The sequence below is a fragment of the Martes martes genome (assembly GCF_963455335.1).
Source record: "Martes martes genome assembly, chromosome: 4".
NCBI classification, from domain to species: domain Eukaryota; kingdom Metazoa; phylum Chordata; class Mammalia; order Carnivora; family Mustelidae; genus Martes; species Martes martes.
The window spans coordinates 84389134-84406397 of NC_137891.1; the positions used below are offsets into that span (position 1 = coordinate 84389134).

Here is a 17264-nt window from a genome sequence, read left to right on the forward strand (position 1 = left end):
TTGAAGCAGTAATCTGAAAATCTCCCAACAAACAAGAGTCCAGGGCCAAATGGCCTTCCAGCGGAATTCTACCATTTAAAGAAGAAATAATACCTATTCTACTGAAGCTGTTCCAAAAACTAGAAAAGGAAGGAAACCTTCCAAACTCATTCTATGAAACCAGCATTGCTTTGATCCCCAAACCAAAGACCCCACCAAAAAGGAGAATTACAGACCAATATCCCTGATGAACATGGTTATAGAAATTCTCACCAAGATACCAGTGGATAGGATCCAACAGTACATTAAAAGGATTATTCACCATGACCAAATGAGATTTATTCCTGGGCTGCAAAGGTGGTTCAACATTTGCAAATCAATCAATGTGATAGATGACAGTAATAAAAGAAAGGACAAGAACCTCATGATCCTCTCAAGAGGTGCAGAAAAAGAATCTGACAAAGTACAGCATCCTTTCTTGATTAAAACTCTCTGCAGGGGCACCTAGGTGACTCAGTCATTAGGCGTCTGACTTTGTCTCAGGTCATGATCCCGGGGTCCTGGGATCAAGCCCAATATCAGGTTCCCTGGTCAGCACGGAGTCTGCTTCTCTCACTCCCACTCCCCTTGCTTGGGTTCCCTCTCCCATTGTGTCTCTCTCTGTCAAAAAAATAAATAAATAAAATCTTTTAAAAAATAACTAAAAAAAGGAATTAAAAAAAATAAAACTTTCTGCAGTATAGGGACAGAGGGAACATACCTTAATATCATAAAAGTCATCTACAAAAAACCCTCAGCGAATACCATTCTCAATGGGAATAACTGAGAGCTTTTTCCCTAAGGTTAGAAACATGACAAGGATGTCCACTCTCACTACTATTGTTCAACATAGTACTGGAAGTCCTGGCCTGAGCAATCAGACAACAGGAAGAAATAAAGGCATCCAAATCAGCAAAGAGGAAGTCAAACTCTGACTCTTTGCAGATGACATGATATTCTATGTGGAAAACCCAAGGGCTCCACCCAAAAATTGTTAGAACTCATTCAGGGATTCAGCAAAGTAGCAGGATATAAAATCAATGTACAGAAGTCAGTTGCATTTCTATACCCTAACAATGAAGAGAGGAAAGAGAAATTAAAGAATAGATCCCATTTACAATTGTACCAAAACCCACAGGATACCTAGGAATAAACCTAACCAAAGAAGTAAAGGATCTGTACTCTAAAAACTATAGAACACTTATGAAAGAAATTGAGGAAGACAAGGAAGTGGAGAAACATTCCGTGTTCATGGATTGGAAGAACAAATACTGTTAAAATGTCTAAGATACCCAAAGTGATGTACACACTCAATGTAATCCCTACCAAAATACCATTGACATTTTCACAGACCTGGAACAAATAATCCTAAAATTTGTATGGGACCACAGAAGACCCCAAATAGCCAAAGGAATATTGAGAAAGAAAACCATAGTGGGAGGCATCACTATTCCAGACTTCAAGCTGTATTACAAAGCTGTAATCATCAGACAGTATGGTACTGGCACAAAAACAGACACAGAGATCAATGGAACAGAAGAGAGAACCCAGAAATGGACCCTCAACTGCATAGTCAACTAATATTTGACAAAGCAGGAAAGATTATCCAATAGAAAAAGACAGCCTCTTCAACACTTGGCATTGGGAAAATTGGACAGCCACATGCAGAAGAATGAAACTGGGCCACTTTCTTACACCATACACAGAAATAAACTCAAAATGGTTGAAAGACCTAACTGTGAGACAGGAATCCTTCTAAATCCTAGAGGAGAATACAGGCAGCAACCTCTTTGTCCTTGGCCACAGAAACTTCTTGCTAGACACATCCTCAAAGGCAAGAAAAACAAAACAAAAGTGAACTATTGGGACTTCATCAAGATAAAACCTTCTGCACAGCAGAAGGAACAGTTTTCAAAACTAAAAGGCAACCTTTGTAATAGGAGAAGATATTTGCAAATGTCTTATCAAATAAAGGGCTAGTATCCAAAATCTATAAAGAACTTACCAAACTCAACACCCCAAAACCTGAAAAATCCAGTCAAGAAATGGGTAGAAGACATAAACAGACATTTCTCCAAAGAAGACATACAAATGGTCAACAGACACATGAGGAAATGCTCAACATCACTTGGCATCAGGGAAATACAAATCAAAGCCACAAGGAGATGTCACCTCAAATGAGCCAGAATGGCTAAGATGAACAATTCAGGAAATGACACATGTTGGTGAGGATGTGCAGAAAGGGGAATCCTCTTAGCTTGTTGGTGGGAATGCAAGCTGGTGCAGCCACTCTGGAAAACAGCATGGAGGTTCCTCAGGAAGTTAAAAATAGAGCTCCTTTACGGCCCAGGAATTGCACTACTAGGTATTTTTCAAAAGGATACAAATGTAGTGATTAAAAGGGCACACCTGCCCTCCAGTGTTTATAGCAGCAATGTCCATAGTGGCTAAAATATGGAGAGAGCCCAGATGTCCATCTGCAGATGAATGGATAAAGAAATGTGGTATATACAATGGGATGATACTCAGCCATCAAAAACCATGAAATCTTGCCAGGTATTATGCTAAGTGAAATAAGTCAGTCAGGGAAAGAAAAATGCCATATGATTTCACTTATATGTCGAATTTATGAAACAAAATAGATGAACATAGGTGAAGGGAAGGGAAAATAACATAAGATGGAAGCAGAGAGGGAGACAAACCATGAAAGACTCTTAACTCTTGAAACAAACTGAGGGTAGATTGAGGGGAGGTGGGTGGGCAGGATGGGGCAAATAGTCATAGGCATCAAGGAGGGCATGTAATGGAATGAGAACTGATCGTTATATGCAATAGATGAATCTCTAAATTCTACCTCTGGAACTAATAATGCACTATATCTTAATTAAATTGAATTTAAATAAAAAATTAAAAATTATAATGAGATATTGTACACAAGTTGCACTTATTAGTTTGAATTGTAGAGAACATCTACTTTCATGGTATTAGAGAATTACTATGAAAACTTGTATAAAATGAAATAAGTCAAATATTTAGCAAGAGGCAGAACATTACTTGCCCCTCTCTAAAGTTATGGGCTATGGGGTGTCTGTGTGGCTCAGTCAGTTAAGTATCTGCCTTCAGCTCAGGTCATGATCCCAGGGTCCTGTCTGCAAGGAGCCTGCTTCTCCCTCTGCCTCTCTCTCCCTCTCTCTCTCTCTGTCTCTTATGAATAAAGAAATAAAATCTTTAAAAAAATAAGAAAGTTATGGGATACATTTCCTCTCATTTTGAGAAAAATTGTTTAGATAATCTAAGAATTGGCAAATGGCCAGTTTGAGTAACAGGGAGAGAGAGAAAGAGAGCACAAGCAGAGGGAAAGGAGAGAAGCAGACTCCCTGCTGAGCAGTGAGCTCAGTGCAGGGCTCGATCCCAGGATCCTGGGATCATGACCTGAGTTGAAGGGAAACTCTTAACAGACTGAGCCACCCAAGCATCCCTAAAGCATGTTGTAGTTAATGACTAGGAGCGGGATAAGGAAGGCTTCTGAGGTGTAGTTATTGGAGTGAGTTCACTTGGCAAAAGTTAATTAATCTGTCATTTATATTTTGTGTATTTGTATGAAGATGTTCCTCAACTTATAGCTGGGTTGAAACAGTCCCTGTGCACCTGGAAAACTCCCTGCTGCCTGCTGCCCCTACCTTTTTTTATTTACTTATTTATTTATTTTAATAAACATATAATGTATTTTTATCCCCAGGGGAACGGGTCTGTGAATCGCAAGGTTTACACATTTCACAGCACTCATCATAGCACATACCCTCCCCAATGTCCATATCCCCACCACCCTCTCCCGTGCCCACCCCAACCAGCAACCCTCAGTCTGTTTTTTGAGATTGAGTCTTTTATGGTTTGTCTCCCTCCCAATCCCATCTTCTTTCATTTTTCCTTTTCCTACCCCACCAATTCCCCCCCGCCACATTGCATCTCCACTTCCTCATATCAGGGAGATGATATAATAGTTGTCTTTCTCCGATTGACTTATTTCGCTAAGCATAATGCCCTCTAGTTCCATCCATGTCATCGCAAATGGCAAGATTTCATTTCTTTTGATGGCTGCATAGTATTCCATTGTCTATATATACCACATCTTCTTTATCCATTCATCTGTTGATGGACATCTAGGTACTTTCCATAGTTTGGCTATTGTGGACATTGATGCTATAAACATTCGGGTGCACGTGCCCCTTTGGAGCACCATGTTTGTATCTTTAGGATATATACCCAGTAGTGCAATTGCTGGGTCATAGGGTAGCTCTATTTTCAGTTTTTTGAGGAACCTCCACACTGTTTTCCAGAGTGGCTGCACTAGCTTGCATTCCCACCAACAGTGTAGGAGGGTTTCCCTCTCTCTGCATCCTCGCCAGCATCTGTCATTTCTTGACTTGTTAATTTTAGCCATTGTGACTGGTGTGCGGTGGTATCTCATTGTGGTTTTGATTTGTATTTCCCTGATGCCAAGTGATGTTGAGCACTTTTTCATGTGTCTATTGGCCATCTGGATGTCTTCTTTGCAGAAATGTCTGTTCATGTCCTCTGCGCTTTTCTTGATTGGATTACTTGTTTGTTGGGTATTGAGTTTGCTAAGCTCTTTATAGATTTTGGATACTAGCCCTTTATCTGCTATGTCGTTTGCAAATATCTTCTCCCATTCTGTCAGTTGTCTTTTGGTTTTGTTAACTGTTTCCTTTGCTGTGCAAAAGCTTTTGATCTTGATGAAATCCCAATAGTTCATTTTTGCCCTTGCTTCCCTTGCCTTTGGCGATGTTCCTAGGGAGAAGCTGCTGCAGTTGAGGTCAAAGAGGTTGCTGCCTGCATTCTCCTCAAGGATTTTGATGGATTCCTTTCTCACATTGAGGTCCTTCATCCATTTTGAGTCTATTTTCGTGTGTGGTGTAAGGAAATAGTCCAATTTCATTTTTCTGCATGTGGCTGTCCAATTTTCCCAGCACCATTTGTTGAAGAGGCTGTCTTTTTTCCATTGGACATTCCTTCCTGCTTTGTCGAAGATTAGTTGACCATAGAGTTGAGGGTCTATTTCTGGGCTCTCTATTCTGTTCCATTGATCTATATGTCTGTTTTTGTGCCAGTACCATACTGTCTTGATGATGACAGCTTTGTAATAGAGCTTGAAGTCTGGAATTGTGATGCCACCAACTTTGTCTTTCTTTTTCAATATTCCTTTGGCTATTCGAGGTCTTTTCTGGTTCCATGTAAATTTTAGGATTATTTGTTCCATTTCTTTGAAAAAATGGGTGGGATTTTGATAGGGATTGCATTAAATGTGTAGATTGCTTTAGGTAGCATAGACATTTTCACAATATTTGTTCTTCCAATCCATGAGCATGGAACATTTTTCTATTTCTTTGTGTCTTCCTCAATTTCTTTCATGAGTACTTCATAGTTTTCTGAATATAGATTCTTTGCCTCTTTGGTTAGGTTTATTCCTAGGTATCTTATAGTTTTGGGTGCAATTGTAGATGGGACTGACTCCTCAATTTCTCTTTCTTCTGTCTTGTTGTTAGTGTAAAGAAATGCGACTGATTTCTGTGCATTGATTTTATATCCTGACACTTTACTGAATTCCTGTACAAGTTCTAGCAGTTTTGGAGTGGAGTCTTTTGGGTTTTCCACATATAGTATCATATCATCTGTGAAGAGTGATAGTTTGACTTCTTCTTTGCCTATTTGGATGCCTTTAATTTCTTTTTGTTGTCTGATTGCTGAGGCTAGGACTTCTAGTACTATGTTGAACAGCAGTGGTGATAACGGACATCCCTGCCGTGTTCCTGACCTTAGCAGAAAAGCTTTCAGTTTTTCTCCATTGAAAATGATATTTGCGGTGGGTTTTTCATAGATGGCTTTGATAATATGGACATATGTGCCCTCTATCCCTACACTTCGAAGAGTTTTAGTCAGGAAGGGATGCTGTACTTTGTCAAATGCTTTTTCAGCATCTATTGAGAGTATCATATGGTTCTTATTCTTTCTTTTATTAATGTATTGTATGACATTGATTGATTTGCAGATGTTGAACCAACCTTGCAGCCCTGGAATAAATCCCACTTGGTCGTGGTGAATAATCCTTTTAATGTACTGTTGAATCCTATTGGCCAGTATTTTGGTGAGGATTTTAGCATCTGTGTTCATCAAGGAAATTGGTCTGTAATTCTCTTTTTTGATGGGATCTTTGTCTGGTTTTGGGATCAAGGTGATGCTGGGCTCACAAAATGAGTTTGGAAGTTTTCCTTCTATTTCTATTTTTTGGAACAGTTTCAGGAGAATAGGAATTAGTTCTTCTTTAAATGTTTGGTAGAATTCCCCCTGGGAAGCCGTCTGGTCCTGGACTTTTGTTTGTTTGGAGATTTTTGATGACTGTTTCAATCTCCTTACTGGTTATGGGTCTGTTCAGGTTTTCTATTTCTTCCTTGTTCAGTTGTGGTAGTTTATATGTCTCTAGAAATGTATCCATTTCTTCCAGATTGTCGAATTTGTTGGCGGAGAGTTGTTCATAGTATGTTCTTAAAATTGTTTGTATTTCTTTGGTGTTAGTTGTGATCACTCCTCTTTCATTCCTGGTTTTATTTATTTGGGTCCTTTCTCTTTTCTTTTTGATAAGTCTGGCCAGGGATTTGTCAATCTTATTAATTCTTTCAAAGAACCAGATCCTAGTTTCATTGATTTGTTCTATTGTTTTTTCAGTTTCTATTTCATTGATTTCTGCTCTGATCTTTATGATTTCTCTTCTCCTGCTGCGTTTAGGCTTTCTTTGTTGTTCTTTCTCCAGCTCCTTTAGGTGTAGGGTTAGGTTGTGTATTTGACACCTTTATTGTTTTCTTGAGAAAGGCTTGTACCGCTCTATGTTTTCCTCTGAGGACTGCCTTTGCTGTGTCCCACAGGTTTTGTACCGTTGTGTTTTCATTATCATTTGTTTCCATGAATTTTTTCAATTCTTCTTTAATTTCCTGGTTGACCCATTCATTTTTTAGAAGGATGCTGTTTAGTCTCCATATATTTACATTCTTTCCAAATTTCCTCTTGTGATTGAGTTCTAGCTTCAGAGCATTGTGGCCTGAAAATTTGCAGGGAATGGTCCCAATCTTTTGATACCGGTTGAGACCTGATTTATGACCCAGGATGTGGTCTATTCTGGAGAATGTTACATGTGCAGTAGAGAGGAATGTGTATTCTGTTGCTTTGGGATGAAATGTTCTGAATATATCTGTGATGTCCATCTGGTCCAGTGTGTCATTTAAGGCCTTTAATTCCTTGTTGATCTCTTGATTAGATGATCTGTCCATTTCAGTGAGGGGAGTGTTATAGTCCCCTACTATTATTGTATTACTGTTGATGTTTTTCTTTGATTTTGTTATTAATTGGTTTATATAGTTGGCTGCTCCCATGTTAGGGGCATAGATATTTAAGATTGTTAGATCTTCTTGTTGGACAGACCCTTTGTGTATGATATAGTGTCCTTCCTCATCTCTTATTATAGTCTTTGGCTTAAAATCTAATTGATCTGATTTAAGGATTGCCACCCCAGCTTTCTTCTGATGTTCATTAGCATGGTACATTGTTTTCCACCCGCTCACTTTAAATCTGGAGGTGTCTTCGGGTCTAAAATGAGTTTCTTGTAGGCAGCATATTGATGGGTTTTGTTTTTTTATCCATTCTGATACCCTGTGTCTTTTGATGGGGGCATTTAGCCCATTATCATTCAGGGTAACTATTTAGAGATATGAATTTAGTGCCATTGCATTGCCTGGAAGGTGATGTTACTGTATATTGTCTCTGTTTCTTTCTGATCTACTACTTTTAGGTTCTCTCTTTGCTTTGAGGACCCCTTTCAATATTTCCTGTAGAGCTGGTTTGGTGTTTGCAAATTCTTTCAGCTTTTGTTTGTCCTGGAAGCTTTTAATCTCTCCTTCTATTTTCAGTGATAGCCTAGCCGGATATAGTATTCTTGGCTGCATGTTTTTCTCGTTTAGTGCTCTGAATATATCATGCCAGTTCTTTCTGGCCTGCCAGGCCTCTGTGGATAGGTCCGCTGCCTATCTAATGTTTTTACCCTTGTATGTTACAGACTTCTTTTCCCGGGCTGCTTTCAGGATTTTCTCTTTGTCGCTAAGACTTGTAAATTTTACTATCAGGTGACGAGGTGTGGACCTATTTTTATTGATTTTGAGGGGCGTTCTTAGCATCTCCTGGATTTTGATGTTTGTTCCCTTTGCCATATTAGGGAAATTCTCTCCAATAATTCTCTCCAATATACCTTCTGCTCCCATCTCTCTTTCTTCTTCTTCTGGAATCCCAATTATTCTAATGCTGTGTCATCTTATGGTGTTGCTTATCTCTCGAATTCTCTCCTCGTGGTCCAGTATTTGTTTGTCTCTCTTTTGCTCAGCTTCTTTATTCTCTGTCATTTGGTCTTCTATGTCACTAGTTCTTTTCTTCTGCCTCATTTATCCTAGCAGTGAGAGCTTCCATTTTTGATTGCACCTCATTAATAGCTTTTTTGATTTCAACTTGGTTAGATTTTAGTTCTTTTATTTCTCCAGAAAGGGCTTTTATCTCTCCAGAGAGGGTTTCTCTAATATATTCCATGCCTTTTTTGAGCCCAGCTAGAACCTCGAGAATCCTCATTCTGAACTCTAGATCTGTCATATTACCAATGTCCATATTGATTAGGTCTCCAGCCTTCAGTACGGCCTCTTGTTCTTTTTTTTGATGTGAGTTTTTCTGCCTTGTCATTTTTTCCAGATAAGATTTGCTTTCTCCTCCTCTGGAATTCCACTGTTCTTGGTGAATGAAGTTGGTCTTGCCTGGGTTTCTTGTTGATCTTCTGGGGGAGGGGACTGTTGTAGTGATTCTCAAGTGTCTTTGCCCCAGGGGGAATTGCACCGCCCTTACCAGGGGCTGGGTTAAGTAATCCACTTGGGTTTGCTTTTGGGAGCTTTTGTTCCCTGATCGCTTTCTGTGGAGTTCTGGACGACGGGAATGAATATGGTGGCCTCCCAATCTCCCGCCCGGAGGAACCGAGAACTCGGGGTCCCACTCCTCAGTGCGCCCTCAGAGAAAAGCGCCCAACTGCCCCTCCTTTCCGGCCTGCGGTCGCACCTGGAGGAAAGTGCTCTCAAACTAGGAGAAAAGCGCCCAGCCGCTTCCATCTCTGTGGCCTCCAGCCGCACTCCGAGCCCACCCAGCCTGCGACCAGCTCAAGGTAACCCCGAGCTGAGAGCTCACTCCTCGGCTTTGTCACTGTAGCCGGCTTCCCCTGTCTAATACCTGCGAGCTCTGCGACACTCAGACACCCCCGGTCCTTCTGTGACCTCACAGGACCTGGGGTTACGCTGACCCCGTGTGGGCTTCCCCCCAGTTTAGCCTCTGGAGCGATGTCCCTCCATGGAGCAGACTTTTAAAAGTCCTGATTTTGTGCTCCGTTGCTCTGCCACTTGCCGGGAGCCGGCCCCTCACACCATGGTCTGTCTTCCCGTTGCTTTGGATTCACTGTTCCGCAGGTCCTACCTTTCAGAAAGTGATCGATTTTCTGTTTCTAGAATTGTTGCTCTTCTTCTCTTCGATTTCCCATTGGATTTGTAGGCGTTCGCAATGATTACATAAGCTATCTAGCTGATCTCCTGCTACCCGATGTCGTCTCAGCCTGCTACTTCTCTGCCATCTTGACTCCTCCCCCTGCTGACCCTACCTTTTTCTTCCAGATGAAAGCACCAGCTAAGGAGCAAGTTGAGACTGCTCCAAAGCAGTCTACATCAAGTTGGACCCCAGTGCAGAACTTTCCCTGGCATTCCTTTCATTATAACACTGAAAGTCCTGGCCAGGTGTGGAGATTTAATATGTTAACTTGACAATGACTCATGAAGAAGCACAACCTTTTAGGTTCACATGTGCTAATAAATCCTCTCTTCTACATGTTTAGATGGCACACTTTTCCCACCTAAGTTTCTTAATAAACTCTCCCTGACCTATTCCCAGTGAGTCAGCCTCAGGATACTTTCCTTTGTGCTTCTCCCTTGTGCTTTAGCATAAGCCCCAATAAATCCTTGCCTGTGCTTTTAAATTTGGGGTCCAGCCTCCTTTCTACCATTGCTGGGACCAAGGACTCAAGTCCAGTAACAAGATTATGTCCTAATGAATGCATTGTAAATTGAAAATATCTTAAATTGAAATACATTTACTACACTGTAATCTACCAAACACCATAGCTTAGCCTGACCTACCTTAAATATGCTCAGAACACATACATTTGTCTAAAATTGGGCAAAATAATCTAACACAAAGCCCATTTCATAATAAAGGTTTGCATATCTCATGTAATTTATTGAACACTGCACTGAAAGTGAGAAACTGAATGGTTGTATGGGTACAGAATGGTTCTAAGTGTGTCAGTCATTTACCCTCATGACTGTGTGGCTGACTGGAAGCTGCCCAGCACCATAAGAAAGTATTGTTCCACATATTGCTAGTCCAGGAAAAGATCAAAATTCAAAATTTGAAGTAAAGTTTCTACTGAATGAGTATTGCTTTCTCACCATTATAAAATATTTTTATTGATTTTTTTCTTTTTTATTTAAATTCAATTTAGTTAACATATAGTGTATTATTAATTTCAGGGGTATAATTTAGTGATTCATCATCAGTCGCATCTAACACTCAGTGCTCATTTCATCAAGTGTCCTCCTTAATGTCCATCACCCAATTACCCCATCCCCCCTTCCCTGAAGCAACCCTCATTTTGTTTCTTAGAGTTAAGTCCTTTATGATTTGTCTCCCTCTCTGTTTTTATCTTATTTTTCCTTCACTTCCTCTATGTGCACCTATTTTGTTTCTTAAATTCCACAGATGAGTGAAATTGTATGGTATTTGCCTTTCTCTGACTGATTTATACCACTTAGCATAATACCCTCTAGTTCCATCCATCTGTGGATGGATGTCTGGGATCTTTCCACATAAAATAAAAAAAATTTTAATCAGAAATTGGGGACCATCTGAATATGTATGCTATACTACAATCTGCAAATATTTTTGACATATCTCTTTGTATATATATCTTTTTTTAATTTTAGTAGCTGCTGTGGATATTACATTATGTATGTTACATAACTCATTACAGTCTATTGGTATTGACATTTTACTTCTTTAATTGAAATGTAGACCTTACCTCCATTTGGTCCTTTACTCTCCCCAGTTATAATACAATTGTCTTAAATATTTCTTCTACATACATTGAGAACTACATCAGAGTTTTGGTTGCTAGTTCAATTGTCAATATAATCTAAATAAACTTGAGAGAGAAAAGATAGTGTCCTATATTTACTTGCAATTTTACACTTTGCATTGTTCTTTTTTCCTGATATTCTAAGTTGCCTTCTTTGATTATTTCCTTTTTGTTTGATGAACTATTAGCCATTCTTTAAGAGTAGGTCCGCTGGAAACATTTTTTTCTTTCATCTGAGACCACAGCTCACCTTCATTCCTGAAGAATGTTTTCACTATATAGAATTCTGGGTTGGCAGTTTTTTTCTTTTAGCACTTCAAAAATGTGCCACTTCTTTTTGCTTTAATGGTCTGTCTTTCTTTCTTTTTTTTCTCTTTCTTTTGCCTTCATGTTTTCTGATGAATAATCTGTTGCCATTCAAACCATAGTCTCTACCTGCTTTCAAGATTTTTTTCTTTGTCACTTTTTCCTTTTTCTTTTTGTAAGTTTGATTATGATGTTTTCTGGTGTGAGTTTCTATTCTTTCTTTCCCTCTCTCTCTCTTTGCTTTAATATGTACAACTCTTATAAATATTTTCTTTGTATGTTTTTTGTAGCTTTATTGAGATATAATTGACACATAATGTTGTGTAAGATAAAGGTATACAACATGTAGATTTGTAATATTTAAAAGTTGCAAAATGATTGCCATCATAATATTAGCTGCCATTTCCATCTTGTCACATGGTTACCTATTCTTTTTTTATGATGAAAAGATTTAACATCTATTCTCTTAGCCACACTTGAGTATATTATACGGTATTGTTAGCTACAATCACCTACTTTACATTAGACGGCCAAACTTGTTAATCTTATAACTGGAAGTTGTGCCCTTTGACCAGTATCTCCTCGTTTTTTCCACCTCCCAGCTCCTGGTAACCACTAGGCTACTCTCTGTCTCTTAGAGTTTGTCTTTTTTACATCCCAAATATAAGTAATATTATACAGCATTTGTCTTTCTCTGTCTGACTTCTTTCACTTATCATAATGCCCTTATGGTCCATCTAAGTTGTCTCAAATAGCAGGAATTCCTTCTTTGTCATAGCTGAATAATATTCATATGGTCTTCTTTATCCATTCATCTACTGATGGAATTTAGGAATTATGAACAATACTGCAATGAACATGAAGGTACAGATATCTATGCAAGATCCTGATTTCAATTTCTTTAGATATATACCCAGAAGTGAGATTGCTGGATCAAATGGTAGTCCTATTTTTAGTTTTTTGAAGAACCTCCATATTGTTTCCCATAATAGCTGTACCAATTGGTATTCCCATCAAGAGTGCTCTAGGTTGTTTTTTTTTCCCCCTCCTCTACATTTTTGCCAATATAATTATCTCTTATCTTCTTGATTACAACCATCCTGACTGGTGTGAGGTGACACTTCATTGTGGTGTTGGTTTGCTTTTCCGTGACAATTAGTGATGTTGAGTACCTTTTCATGTACCTTTTGGCCATCTGTGTGTCTGGACAACTGTATATTCCAGCTTTTCTTTCAAAGTTTAAATTAAGTTGTTACGTTTTTGCTGTTGAGTTGTAAGTTTTTTTTTTTTTTTTTCCTAAATTTTAGATATAGGTGCTGAGTATTTAAAAAAAAAGACAGACTAAAAAAAAAAAGTTTTAGATATTAACCTCTTATCAGTTATATGATTTGCAAATATTTTTTCCCATACTGTAGGCTACCTTTTCATTTTGCTAATTGTTTCTTTTTCTGTGAGAAACTCTTTAGTTTGATGTAGTCACATTTATTTATTTTTGCTTTGGTTGCTTGTGCTTTGTTTTCAGATCCAGAAAATTGCTGCTGAGACCAATGTCAAGGAACTTTACCCTACGCTTTCCTAGAATTTTATAGTTTCGGGTTTTAAATTTTAAATTCATTTAAAATTTATTTTTGTGGAGTAATGTATTGTTGTGGTTTTCTTTGGGTTTATCCTGTTTGAGGTTGATTTATCTTCTTAAATCTGTAGATTTACACCTTTCACCAAATTTAGGTAATTTTGATCTATTATTTCTTCTAATATTTTTTAATCCCACACTCTCTTCTCCTTTTGGGATTCTAATTACAAGAATGATAGCTCTTTGGTAGTCCCACAGGTCCATGAAGCTCTCTCTCTTTTCTTTTTTTTCTTCTTTTTCAGTCTATTTTCTCTATCACTGAGATTAGATAATTTCTATTGATCTATTTTTGAGTTCACTGATTCTTTAGTCTGTCATTTCCATTCTGCTATTGAGCCTATGCAGTTAATTTTATATTTTTCAATTCTAAAATTTAATTCTATAACTGTTTATTAAATTCTTAGTTCAAAAATTCCACTTGATTCTTCTTTATATCTTCTATTTCTTTGCCAAAATTTTCTATTTTTTCAAGTGTGTTTGTAATTTCTTGTTGAAGCATTTTTATAATGTCTTTAAAGTCCCTGTCAGGGGTGCCTGAGTGGCTGTTGTTAAGAGTCTGCCTTTGGTTCAGATCATGATTCCAGGGTCCTGGGATTGAGCCCCATATCAGGCTCCCTGCTCAGTGGGAAGCCTGCTTCTCCCTTTCCCACTCTCCCAGGTTGTGTTTCCTCTCTTGCTGTGTCTCTCTCTGTCAAATAAATAAATAAAATCTTTAAATAAAGTCTCCATCAGAAAATCCCAAAATCTGTATCATTTCAGTGTTAGTATTGTCTTTTTTTCATTCAAACTGAGATTTTGCTGGTTCTTGGTATGATAAGTAATTTTTGATTGTGTGCTAAACATTTAGAGCATTGTGTTAGGAGACTCAGGATATTACTCAAATGTTGTACCATAGCAGGTCTCTGCTAATGCTGCACCAGTGAAGTAAGTGTATATGTAGGGGATGTTATCTCCTCACTAGGTCCAGGTAGAAGTTCAATCTGCCATTTTCTTCTTCCAAGATGGTTAGCTAAAACAGGGTGGATATTGTCAAAAAATATTTCTGCCTTACTAAGTCACCTTTTTATCTCTTTCTTGATCCTTTGGATAAAGAAAGCAGATTTGTAGGGAGCTATTTTTTTTGCCTGCACCTGTTGTCATTTCTAGGTTGCAGACTTCCCAGTGTCCAGTCTGAGATAAATAAGAGGCAAAAAGAAAACCTAAGAAACTTACCACAGTGTCAGTTCTTAAGTTCTGAGGACTGTAGCTACTCTGCCTTCTCTCCACCTTTTAGACTTAAAAAAAAAATAAAAAATAAAAACATATATTATGCCCAAGTACCTTAGTTATAGTTAGCAGCAGCAATAAGGGGAAATGAATCTACTCCATCTGACACAGAACTAAATATCCTACTTTTATTAAAAACAAACAAACAAACAAACAAACAAAAAACCCCAGAAATAATGCAGTGGTCAGACTGCTGTGGTCTTTAAAGCTGCTTCCTGTTTTGATTCTATAAATGGAAGAGTCAGGGAGGGATAATTTGTCTTTCTATCTTCAGCAATGACTGGGTAGGGAGAGTACTTTGTTTTTTTGATGTAGCAGGTGTTTTGCTCTGAGTAAATCAATAAGTTAACATTTACCTAGAGCTAGTAGAATTAGCATATGAAACAGGGCCTGGAGAGTTCCTGACCAGGTAAATGTTCTACATCTCTTTTGAAAGCTATGCAATTAACAGAGCAACTGTAGTTTCTTCCTTGTTAATTGGTATACTTCCTGTATTTCCCCATGACCTCTCAGGTACTGGCGTTTATTGCATACACTTATGCTGTATATTCCTAAATTGGGTGAAGCTCCTTTAAGAGAGCAGGAAACAGCTCCTCTACATCTTCTCTTCCTTACAGGTGCCTCCTGAACATTGTTACACACTATAGAGGATCACAAATATCTGATGCAATTATTCTTCCTCCTGTGAGTCTGGGTAGCATAAGCTAGTCCTTATTATGTACAACCACCCTGCTTTCAGACCTTGAAGAGTGCGCCATGGACTGTGAGAGATAGCTTCTCCCCAGGGCAGACTTGTCTTTAAAAAACACTGAGCTCAAGAAGAAGACCCACAGGGACTACCCAACCCACCAGGAGCTGTTTAAGGAAATCTCTTCCCAGGGTCTTTGTGTCTGGGGCTCACCTCACCTCACCTCACCATCTTAAGGCATAAACCAGAGAGATCCCATCTTTGTTTATTGGTTGCCAGCCATTCCTCTATGATTTTCGTCTCTCCACTCACCTTTCCCCCAATAAATACATTTGTTGAATGAATGTAGATATGAATGAGTGAATGGAGGAAAGATCAATGAAATAAAATGAATGAACTTGGAAGCTACAAAGGTGCCTGAAAACGCAGAAATTCTCATAAATTTCAAATTTATTGACTGAGGATGTACCGCGGCTGAGAGGTCGTTGTACAGAAACCAAAGAGGAAAAACTGCAGAACAAGATGCAGCCCCAGAGCTCAGTGGCTCGGGTGTTGACACTTGAAGGATTTGGGAACCTCAGGGCAGTATCATGAGACCGCTAAGCCCATTGGCGCTCACGGAGAACACTTCCATCTCTTCTCCGCGGCGTCTAACGGGCCTTATTTGCTTGGCCAGGTAGGCGCCTGCTTCTGCTGGGTCTGGTGGCAGATCGGGACGCCCTTGCCACCCCCGGAGGAACCGCCGCCCCCGGAGGAGCCACCGCCGCAGCCGTTGCCGCCGCCGCCCCCACCACTGGAGAAGCAGCCACCGCCGCCCCCGGAGGAGCCGCCGCCGCAGCCGGAGCCGCCGCCGCCGCAGCTGGAGAAGCAGCCACCGCCGACCCCAGAAGAGCCGCCGCCGCAGCTGCCTCCGGAGGATCCCCCTCCGTAGCTCTGCTGAGGCATGCACGAGGCCTGGGTGGTCTGCTGAGAGAAGTAGCCGGAGCCGCCGCCGGAGGAGCCGCCGCCGCAGCCGGAGCCGCCGCCGCCGCAGCCCGAGCTGCCGCCGCCCCCAGAGGAGCCGCCGCCGCAGCCGGAACTGCCGCCGCCCCCGCAGCCGCCGCCCCCGCAGCCGCCGCTGGAGACGCTTCCGTAGCTCTGGCACTGGACCTCTTGGCCCGAGCCGCCGCCGCCGCCGCCGCCGGCGGAGTAGCAGCCACTGCTGCCGCCGGAGGAGCCGCCGCCGCCGCCGCAGCTGGAGAAGCAGCCACCGCCGCCCCCGGAGGAGCCACCCCCGCAGCCCGAGCCGCCACCTCCGGAGCTGGAGAAGCAGCCACTGCCACCCCCGGAGGAGCCACCACCCCCCGAGTACTTGCCACTCCCACCGGAACCTCCTCCACAGCCTCCGGAGCCGCCGCCACCAGAGTAGCCTCCGCAGCCGGAGCCGCCGCCGCCACCAGAGTAGCCTCCGCAGCCAGAGCTGCTGCCGCCGCCGGAGTATTTGACGCTCCCGCCGGAGCCGCCGCCGCCGCCGCCGCCGCAACCGCCGGAGCCGCCGCCGCCGCCGCCGCAGCCGCCGAAGCCACCGCCGCCGCCACAGCCCGAGCCGCCGCCGCCGCTAGGGAAGCCACAGCCGCCGCCACCTCCGCCGCCTCCGCCGCCTGAGGTCTTTCCGCAGCCGACTGGGGGTAGAGGGGTGGGCTGCTTTTTCTGGTGAGACATCTTGTCTAAGGAGGAATGGAACCCTGGAAGGGGAGCAGAGAGCATCACTGGACCAGCCGTAAGAGGATGCTGCGGAGGAGCATTATACATTCATGCAGCTGCATACATTCATGCAGCCCTGGAAACGCTCATCAACCTCAGAGCAACACTGTCTGGGCCTGGCTTGAAGCCCTCTGTTGAGATCTGGGAGAGCTCTCAGATGGGACCCTTAGGATTAGTGCTTTCGGAAGAGTTGTACTCCCCCTCAGAAAATCTTTACCAAGCTTTAAATAGGCCAGTAGTGTTGCCCATTTCTCTCTCCCAGCTTGGCCTCTGGCATCTGCTGTGTGATTTGGCAGCAAATGACCCACACTCCCTCATCTGTCCTTGACTTCTAT

At 41.3% G+C, this 17264-nt stretch overlaps 1 protein-coding gene across 1 annotated transcript; it reads right to left on the reverse strand.

Annotated features, from left to right (window-relative positions):
• Positions 1 to 15626: 15626 nt before the first annotated feature.
• Positions 15627 to 16887, reverse strand: LORICRIN (loricrin cornified envelope precursor protein; the record flags this gene model as incomplete). Its single annotated transcript, XM_080802881.1, has 1 exon — positions 15627 to 16887. The coding sequence occupies one exon, from the start codon at positions 16885 to 16887 to the stop codon at positions 15847 to 15849; it is 1041 nt and encodes a 346-aa protein (XP_080659007.1). The 3' UTR covers positions 15627 to 15846.
• Positions 16888 to 17264: the final 377 nt, after the last annotated feature.